Here is a 10,846-nt window from a genome sequence, read left to right on the forward strand (position 1 = left end):
TCTTTATGTGTTTCTCAGGACTCGCTGGCTGCTGAGATAGAAGGAACAATGAGAAAGGAGCTTAAGATGGAGGACCCCATACTGGAGGAGCAAAAGTGGGTAAAAAAAAGAGAAGAAAATGCTAACCCTCAAGATCTCTCTATATTGTATTTCTAGTTTCATTTTCTCGACTAAATTTATTAAAGTTTTTTAACATTTTAGGGAGTGCAATTATATAAATAAATCAATGTATATTGTAATTATTCAGTTCAGTTTATTTTTGTATAGCACTCTTTATTGAGTGTAGGTACAGAGCACTGTGACAAGTTCTCAGATAAAATGCCAATATAAATTTTAGAAATGACTAAATACAGAATCCAAAAACATGGAATCCAACAATATTTGTTCATTAATTGTTGATCTATGGCCAATTAATAATGCATTGGCCAGCTTTAAAACTTAAAACACTGGATCATAAAACACGCACCATTCATTTAGTGTTTTATACTGGGAGCATAGCCTGACCCACTGTTTGTAGACTAACTGTACTACTTGTCCAAGAAAAGTTGAAATCTACGTATTCATCCTAAACTTCAGCATTAACATTTGCAGTGCACCATGCAATACATATGTCTTAGTTATGTGCTATTGAGGATGGGATTTGTAAAAGCAGTGTGGTAATATTTATGATGGGCCATCTATTGGATTAACAAATGTTATGCATTTTATTACTAAAATGTTTGTGATGCGCCCTCTGTTGGAGTAATAAAGACATAGACTCACACACTCAGGCACTTATCCTTTTATTTATGGTGAATACAGTATATATATATATATATATATATATATATATATAAATTAATATATATATATACACACACATACATATACATATATATATTGTAACACTAGAGGGCGCTGTCGCTCCTCAAACCCCGCAGACAAACGTCCAAGACACCAAGTAAAAGCACTTAGAAATATTTTAATTTCTTCTTTTCGATATTGTGCCACAGTAGACACCACTAACACCACCATAAACAAATCAATAATACAATAAATCCTCCTCTCCTCCTAGCAGCTCCATCACTCTACCACCCAACTCCGGCTCTCCTTGCTGGGTCTGCACCAGTCCTTTATATAGCCCTTGACCCAGAAGTGCTCCTGTCCTTCAGTCCATGTGATTCAATAGCACTTCTGTTCTTCTGTCCCCGCGACTTGGGAGTACTTCCGGGCTATAGGGAAAATAAAAAACCCTGGGTCTACCTGCAGCATCTCCCGATGGCACCCACAGCACCCAGCAGGGATGTGAGGTCAAACTCCATCTCCCATGATGCCCTGCGGGAATCCGGGGCACCTTCATGCTGCAGGGAGGACTCTATCTAGCGGCCTGGATGTGTTGGCCAGGATAAGCTGCCGGCCGCCTCTCAAAATATATATACTGTATATATGCTAGCTGTGTAAGCACATGCTGTAAAAGTCCCGGGCTCCTAGAAACAATTGAAATCGTCAGAAAAAAATTAAAATGCAGAGTCAGTGGTTTTGTTTTGCGGACGTGCTTGCCTCAGTTGTCTATCAGTGGCTAAGCGTGTTTCTCTCTCCTCGGAGGTTATCATTTTGCAGATGTGCTCACCTTGCTTGTGCATTAGCGGCTAAGCAAGTTTGTCTTTCCTTGGAAGCCTCACTTTGGCGACAGAGTCACTTTCTTTCAACTTCATGCTGTAGCCTCGCACTTCTTTCTTCTTCCAACTTATTAACTTGGGACTGCTTTGCCGGCTCTTTGAGCTTCATGCTGTAACCTTGCACTTCCAGGCTGGACAGACAGACATGCACATTTCAACGCGTTTATATATCTATCTTTATATATAAAAAAAAAATATATATATATATATATATATATATATATATATATATATATATATACACACAGACACACACACACACACACAAGCTCACATAGGTGATTTGGCTTTTGTAAGCCCCTGCAGCTGGTTTAGTGATTGGAAATTTGAATTTAATAGTACATTATAATTAACTATTGTAGTTTATTCTTTGTGCACTCATATGTAATAATCCTGTACAATTTTGTACATTTTTTATATTTTCAAAATTACATCTAGTTGTGACCTCCAGGAGCCATTTTATATGAAATTTCCTGCATTGTTGTTTTTGTTGACTAAAATTGTAATATAATAAATTCTTCCCTACCTTGTTTTTCATGATAAAAATTCTAAGAAATAACAACTAATTCATTTAGCATAGCATTCTGAATAAAATATGACTTGGAGAAATTGTGAACATACACTGCTCGTTTTTAAATGATAATCTACTTCACAATCATAACTTTAAAAGTGTTTTTCTATAGGCAGATCTTTTTTTTCTGTTGAGTTTCCGCCTTGCAAAGGAAACTCCAAGGAAAGCTGTTGCATTTACTTTACACATGGAAATACCAAGGTCGTGTTAGAACTTGTCTGCTGTGAGTTATTAAATATTTATGCTCATGTCATTTATAATTTACATTTTATTAATCAGCAGAACACAGTATCATGTTGATTAGTATGGGTGAACAAATATTAATGCAGTATTATTTGCGTTATCTTACACACAAGTCTAATGTTTATTTAACATTGTGTAAAGAAAAAAGTGAAAGTGATATTTAGAAGCAAAACATGTTGTCTTTATTAAAGTCTGCTGGTTGAATGTGGGGCGTCACAGTGGCCTCATGCCTGCAGAGTCCTGTATTCATATCCCAGCCTGGGCATTTCTTGTGTATGTGAAGGAGTGTAAAGGTTAACATTTCTTTTCTTAATTAGTAAAGAGGTGGTGTTCGTAATGTGATTGTGATGTTGAGTGTGTGACAAATGTGTACCACCTGGTGGTGAGGCTAAGAATATCCTTTTTTTTATTTTTCTCAAGTATATTTATGATTTCTGGCTCTTTATCATCCAAATTGTTGCACAGCCATCCTCCCAGTGTTCCACTCCATCTGAACCAGTGTGGTGCTGAGGTGTCACCCGTTGCATCTGGGATCCTGAGGTGGTTTGTCATGTGGTGGGCGCTGCGCCTGCTCTTAACCTCTCACTCTCATTCTCTCAGAAAGAGTGACTTGTGTGAGGGATTTTTGGCAACTGTTAGTTTATACAGCATCTCCCAACATTTTGTAGAAAATCCCTATTGCGCAGTCCTTTTGGTGACTTCCTTGACAAAAGACAAACAAATTCCATCATTGGCTGGTTCCATTTTTATTTATTTATTTATTTGTTTGTTTGTTTATTTATTAATTTTATTTTTTTTATATTTTAATTTAATTTTTTTTATGTTTTCATTTTATTTTTTACTGGGTGGGGGGGGCAAGACCCCTGGTGCCCAAACCCCAGTTGCGGCCAGAATATTAGTAAAATCTGTAAATGTACAAAAGAAAAATTATTATTTATTAGAGTCAAAATCACGAAATTCTATAAATATGTAAAAGAAAATTTAATTATTAATTAACGGAGTAAAAATCATGAAATGAGAATAAAATATTTACTGCTTTACCAATTGGAGTATTCCCATTAATCTGAGGTCCAGTCTGCTTGATGAGTATTTATAAGAGACTAAATAAATGATCCATTCGATTTAACGGACATTCTGATAGATAAAAAAACTTTTTTTTTCTTAAAAATGACTGATTTAAATAACAGGAAAAATCACGTGAAAACTAAAGTGGTATGCAATGGGTCCTCACAGGTGGTGCAGTGGTAGTGCTGCTGCTGCTGCTTTGCAGTAAGGAGACTGTGGAAGATTGTGGGTTCGCTTCCCGGTTCCTCCCTGTGTGGATAGTGCTTTGAGTACTGAGAAAAGCGATATATAAATGTAATGAATTATTATTATTGTTATTAAAGAATTATTATCGTAACTCAACCTTCTTCTAACTAAATCATCTAAATACAAACATTGGTGTTATGAATAGATCTTTTTTTTTTAATAGTTTGTTCCTGTGAAAGAAACTTTACTCGATCAAAAATAAAAACCACAACTTTCTTGATATTAAAAACCACAACTTTCATGAAATTTTAGTTTATAGTTTAAAAATGGAATAAGAATTTTTCCATTTTTTGGCTCTGAGGCTGGGGATCTGCACTGGCAATCGGAAGGTTGCCGGTTCAAGTCCCGTAAATGCCAAAAGGGACTCTGCTCTGTTGGGCCCTTAACCTGCAATTGCTGAGCGCTTTGAGTAGTGAGATAAGCGCTACATACAGTGCATCCGGAAAGTATTCACAGCGCATCACTTTTTCCACATTTTGTTATGTTACAGCCTTATTCCAAAATGGATTAAATTCATTTTTTTTCCTCAGAATTCTACACACCACACCCCATAATGACAACGTGAAAAAAGTTTACTTGAGGTTTTTGCAAATTTATTAAAAATAAAAAAACTGAGAAATCCCATGTCCATAAGTATTCACATTCTTTGCTCAATACTTTGTCGATGCACCTTTGGCAGCAATTCCAGCCTCAAGTCTTGTTGAATATGATGCCACAAGCTTGGCACACCTATCCTTGGCCAGTTTCGCCCATTCCTCTTTGCAGCACCTCTCAAACTCCATCAGGTTGGATGGGAAGCGTCGGTGCACAGCCATTTTAAGATCACTCCGGAGATGTTCAATCGGATTCAACTCTGGGCTCTGGCTGAGCCACTCAAGGACATTCACAGAGTTGTCCTGAAGCCACTCCTTTGATATCTTGGCTGTGTGCTTAGGGTCGTTGTCCTGCTGAAAGATGAACCATCACCCCAGTCTGAGGCCAAGAGCGCTCTGGAGCAGGTTTTCATCCAGGATGTCTCTGTACATTGCTGCAGTCATCTTTCCCTTTATCCTGACTAGTCTCCCAGTCCCTGCCGCTGAAAAACATCCCCACAGCATGATGCTGCCACCACCATGCTTCACTGTAGGGATGGTATTGGCCTGGTGATGAGCGGTGCCTGGTTTCCTCCAAACGTGATGCCTGGCATTCACACCAAAGAGTTCAATCTTTGTCTCATCAGACCAGAGAATTTTCTTTCTCATGGTCTGAGAGTCCTTCAGGTGCCTTTTGGCAAACTCCAGGCGGGCTGCTATGTGCCTTTTACTAAGGAGTGGCTTCCGTCTGGCCACTCTACCATACAGGCCTCATTGGTGGATTGCTGCAGAGATGGTTGTCCTTCTGGAAGGTTCTCCTCTCTCCACAGAGGACCTCTGGAGCTCTGACAGAGTGACCATCGGGTTCTTGGTCACCTCCCTGACTAAGGCCCTTCTCCCCCAATCACTCAGTTTAGATGGCTAGCCAGCTCTAGGAAGAGTCCTGGTGGTTTCGAACTTCTTCCACTTACGGATGATGGAGGCCACTGTGCTCATTGGGACCTTCAAAGCAGCAGAAATTTTTCTGTAACCTTCCCCAGATTTGTGCCTCGATACAATCCTGTCTCGGAGGTCCACAGACAATTCCTTTGACTTCATGCTTGGTTTGTGCTCTGACATGAACTGTCAACTGTGGGACCATATATAGACAGGTGTGTGCCTTTCCAAATCATGTCCAGTCAACTGAATTTACCACAGGTGGACTCCAATGAAGCTGCAGAAACATCTCAAGGATGATCAGGGGAAACAGGATGCACCTGAGCTCAATTTTGAGCTTCATGGCAAAGGCTGTGAATACTTATGTACATGTGATTTCTCAGTTTTTTTATTTTTAATAAATTTGCAAAAACCTCAAGTAAACTTTTTTCATGTTGTCATTATGGGGTGTTGTGTGTAGAATTCTGAGGAAAAAAATGAATTTAATCCATTTTGGAATAAGGCTGTAACATAACACAATGTGGAAAAAGTGATGCGCTGTGAATACTTTCCGGATGTACTGTAAATGCAAAGAATTTTTATTAATCTGAAAATCTAACAACATCACATTAAAGTTCGATAAATTCTGAAAAGAATGATGCCTATTTATAAGAGACTAAATAAACAATCCATTCGTTTTAACTGACATTCTTATAGATAAAAAACTTTTTTTAAAAAATTACAGGAAGAGTCACGTGAGAACTAAAGTGGTATGCAATGGGTCTTCGTAACTCGACCTTCTTAATATTTTAGTTTATAATTTAAAAACGGAATAAGAATCTGAAAATCTAACAACATCACATTAAAGTTTGATAAATTTTGAAAAGAATGATACCAAACATATATATGTAGGTTTTAAAATTAGCCCGATTTAAAGTGTGACATAAAATCGTTGCACTTTTAGGCTTAGGATTTTATACATATAGACTAGATTTATATTATTTACAGTATTTTCCATTTTATTCCATTTTAATTTTTTTCTATAGTGAAATTTAGTAACTTAAGAGGAATTGTTCTTCGCGCTGTTCCATTGAGCGCTGCTTTTCAGTATGTTTGCAGTGGGTTTGTCTTCAGTGTTTGCTGGTCTTGGTGATTGGGCTTTTTCAGGAGCTGGACTAACCAGATGGGACTCCCAAGAAGTTTGTCTATTTAACCCAAAACATTTTCACTGCACGTGGGTGGACGTTTTTAACTTGATGTGACTTCTAGTGAGAGTGGGATAACTGCTGTCTGTTTATTGTAGGCACATCATAGTAATGTAGATGACTGCTTACTTTTTTTTTTTTTTGTATTGGGTATTTTCCATTAATCATTTTGTCTCTGCTTGCAGGATACACCACCGGCGTGTGTTTGAAACTGTGAAAAATATCAACCAAACTGTAAAGCAGAGGTCTTTGGCTCCTTCCCCCATGAACATCCCAGGGTCTAACCAGTCTTCAGCTGCTTCCAGTTGCCGCAGCACTCCCCGATCAAGTTTTTATGGTGGTGATGTAACCAACATTGTCATAGACAACCGCACAAACAGCATCATTCTGGAAACGGAATCATGCAATGAAAGGTCAGTAGTGATGCTGTGTATCAGAAACATATTCCCAGCAGGGCACCTAGCAGTGTGTGATTGTGGGAAAGCAAAGCGTTCACTGGGTTCTTTTTTTGATTATTAAAAGTCTAAAGATTTAAGTAATCAAGTAGTTTTATAAATATTGTGTTATTATGAGCTATTAATTAAGAGTTCCTTAACAGTTAAGACCTATGGACAGATAAAAAGAACATGTTTTACATAAAAATATTAAAGGTTGCAGTTATTTTCCCTGGTATTGGACAAAATAGTCTATTGGAGATGCTGCCGAGTTAAAATATAATGTTATTGGTTGTTTTGAAATTGGCACATATGCCAACACTGGGCAATATTTGGTTAGAATCACTTCTGCTTTTGATACACTGTGCTTTCTTTTGTATTTTAACAGTTCACTATGTATGTATATCTGATAATATTTCTTGCATAACTACCTTATATACTCGCATATAAGTCGGATCTTGAAACCCAAAAAATCGATCATAAAGTCAGACCCCAACTTATACGGCTGTTCAAAAATCCATCCATCCATTTTCCAACCCACTGAATCCGAACACAGGGAAATTTATTCTTAAAAATGCAAACTGTTTTGTCACAGTGTGAATTACGGGCTGAATATTGCATAGTGAAAAGTATTGCAGAGCATTTAGAAGCATAATTACAATTAGCCGATACTTGCAGCCCAGGATCAGGTGGGGGTCCATTGAAGGGTCTACTCTCACACACACACACACACAACACCAATTTGAAAACTTCGGCAAGCCAAACCGACACGTCATTGAGGATATGAAGGGAACACCACACAAAGATGAAGAAACAACTTCTTAAGTTTTGCTTGTTTTTTCTTTTTATATAAACCCTTTTTAGTAATAATAATAGTAATAATAATAATGATGATGATAATAGTAATAGCAGTCAGTTGCTTTGCATTGAGATATGTTGTATGAAATTCTTAGAAGCAGCACTGTGTTGTAACTTATGTGGAATACGTTTTAGCATGTGGAATGTATTTGTAAATAAAAAAACACTTAACAACTCTCAACTTATATGTTCATTTTATCAGATATTTAAGAAGTGATGTGATTTTTTTTTTTTTTCAGCAGTACGCTTTTTATATTTTAAAATGGCGGATATGGTTCTCTGGGAAACAACTGACTTTTAAAGTTGTGAAGAGAATAATTTATCTTTAGGTAAAATGATAAAGAAAATCTGTCAACAAATATTGCTGGTGCTTCTAACTACATCAAAGACCACTTCAGATGTTTAAAATGTTACATAAATGTGTGCTTGTTATTGATTCTGTGTGCTCCCAAATGAGTTCATGATGGCTCCCTTCGTCAGAATAACTGAATCATTGTATTGTAGCTTTTTAAAGTAACAAGTTCCCCTGCTTTATGTGCTCTTGGTTTTGTTCATTTTATTTATTTATTTATTTATTTTGTCAAGTTATTCCAAGCAGCCCTATTGAATTGTTATTATTAATTACTTTGTTTCAATTACTCAATTACTTTCTTTTCTGTTGTTGTAGTGAAGATCCAAATAAAAAGCCTGGAACGCCGGGAACTCCAGGATCCCATGACCTGGAGGCAGCATTGCGGAGGCTGTCTTTGCGACGTGAGAACTACATAAGTGAACGTCGCTTCTTTGAAGAGGACCGCGAAAGAAAGCTCCGAGACCTCGCCGAGAAGGGCGAGATGTACAGTGGCTCCCTGACTCCCACTGACAGCATCATGTCCCTGGGCACTACACACTCAGGCTTGTCTTTCCTCTCCTTCTCCAGCCGCTCCTACCTGCCTGAAAAGCTGCAAATAGTCAAGCCCCTTGAAGGTGAAAAAAGACCTCACAGGCCCCTCTCCCTTCTGCTCTTTGACTCTCTCTGGTCACTCATGTGTCATCCAAAGTCTGGCTCTCTGTCCACTCGGTATTCATTTTTTTTTAGGGACAGTCGCCCACGCTGCTGGTTTGAGTCCCTCTAAAAGCATGTCTTCTAGCGCCGAGGTTTTCAGGTTTCAGTCATCCCACAGGAACTTGCTGTCTGTAAGGACATTTAATGCAGTTGGGGTATCCAGTTGGTCCTCCCTGCGTGGAGTTTGCATGTTCTCCCCGTGTCTGCGTGGGTTTCCTCCCACAGTCCAAAGACATGCAGGTGAGGTGCATTGGCGATCCGAAATTGTCCCTAGTTTGTGCTTGATGTGTGTGTGTGTGTGTGTGCCCTGTGGTGGGCTGGTGCCCTGCCCGGGGTTTGTTTCCTGCCTTGCGCCCTGTGCTGGCTAGGATTGGCTCCAGCAGACCCCTGTGACCTTGTAGTTAGGATATAGCAGGTTGGATAATGGATGGATGGATGGGGTATCCAGTAAGTGATAAATGTATTGCACTTTTTCAAGCTCAGATACAGTATCTTTTAAATTGCTACTGCATATTTACTGCTGATGCTCTGAATATGTTTAGCATATCAAAACCAAACCAATTTGTTTTTCATATTTTTTGTTTGTAAGCTGATTTGTAATTAAAGGAACAAGACACATTGTAGGATTAAAGCATAGCGGCCATCTTAAATCTGACCTACACCTCTTACAAAGTAGGCTTGCAAATAGGGAGAAGGGAGCAGGTTTCTGCCGTTGACTTGGACAGTCTGCTTTTTGAGCCTAATTGGGGAAAAAAACTGTTTTAAAATACTGGAAAATTATATTTTGTGTATTGAAAAAGGAGCAAGAGTAAGCCTTATTAATATTTTGTCGCAGCTATAGGGTGTGATGTGACAAACAAATGCCATGCGGCCACTCTTGTTGGGATTCATCATTTAGACGACCGCTGCACCCAAGGGAAATTAATGAAAATTCAGAGGATGTTTTAGTGATTGGCAAAACTGTACAAAGTTTAAAGTCTCAATAAATCAAAAATTTTTATTAGAGCGCAACTAAAGAGCACCAATAGTACATAACAAAAGAAGAAGCAAATCACACTGGATTTCTAAGCATTCTCGTCTTCTGACAGAGTATCGCACAGGACAGCCTCATGTGTTGCAGTGTATGTTTAGTAATATACCAAATATTTATACTGTGCACTTATTGAATTGTGTTAATATTAACAATACAGCTGGTGAATTGTCAGGTTGCAGATGCAAATTACTTTTAGCATATTCTTGCTTTTACGCAGAAACACATGACGTTGCTAACCGTGCTCTAATAAAGTCTGGGTTACGATTTTACGTTCTCCGTTCTTGCATCCACTTTTCCACTCATTTTATGCATCCTACCTTCTGAATTAAACGAGTAGTTTTAATAATGCTAATCAATAGTGGCACCACTGCCTACAAACTCCATGAAGTAGTCATGCGTAGCACTGATACAGTCCTGCATGCTGACATACGTTAGCTTCACTTGATAAATGATTCATGTGTGACATTCAGCAGGTGGTCGGTAACTCGTGTCCCATGTTGGGTTTTTTTCGGTCCGCTCCTCCCCAGCACCCTACAGTGTTAGCTTTAGCGCCCGGAGAGCCTTGACTTGGTGTATTCCTGTACGATTAATAAGTTATTCTACTGCTGTTATTCTCATCTTATTTTTTTTTCCTTCTTGCACATTTATGTATGTCTGTTACTTATTTCTATTCTAAGATTTTTAATTTTCTCTACTCTGTGAAGTTCTTTTCAGCTCCGATAATGTCTCACTGTCTTTGTTTTCTTTTAAAATATATATTGCTATTCAAAATCTATACACATGATCCTTCAATAAACACTACCCATTTTCTTATTCATTTGCTTTTTGTTTTCCTTCTTTTCTGACATATGTGCATTTGTTTGACATCTTTGCATTCTGTATGTCTCATATTTTGACTATGCCCTTTCTGTTTGCATGTGTTTCTATTTTATAATTATTTTGATAATTATATTATAATTATATATTATAATATTATATTAATACTGTATTTTTAGAAATAT

The 10,846-nt window shown here is 37.9% G+C and overlaps 1 protein-coding gene across 9 annotated transcripts in view; it reads left to right on the forward strand.

The window, feature by feature from the left end:
* The window catches only part of trak1a (trafficking protein, kinesin binding 1a), a 294,945-nt gene that overhangs the window by 255,959 nt on the left and 28,140 nt on the right, over positions 1-10,846 (forward strand). For 8 of the 9 annotated variants that reach the window (XM_051935640.1, XM_051935637.1, XM_051935638.1 and 5 more), the window contains 3 exons: positions 19-95; positions 6,661-6,888; positions 8,435-8,733. In XM_051935640.1, the coding sequence (XP_051791600.1) occupies positions 19-95; positions 6,661-6,888; positions 8,435-8,733 (604 nt within the window). Of the gene's footprint in view, positions 1-18; positions 96-6,660; positions 6,889-8,434; positions 8,985-10,846 lie in introns of those variants that run through there. The other variant, XM_051935641.1, reaches the window with a different exon arrangement.

The sequence above is a fragment of the Erpetoichthys calabaricus genome, chromosome 13 (genome assembly GCF_900747795.2).
Source record: "Erpetoichthys calabaricus chromosome 13, fErpCal1.3, whole genome shotgun sequence".
Lineage (NCBI taxonomy): Eukaryota > Metazoa > Chordata > Cladistia > Polypteriformes > Polypteridae > Erpetoichthys > Erpetoichthys calabaricus.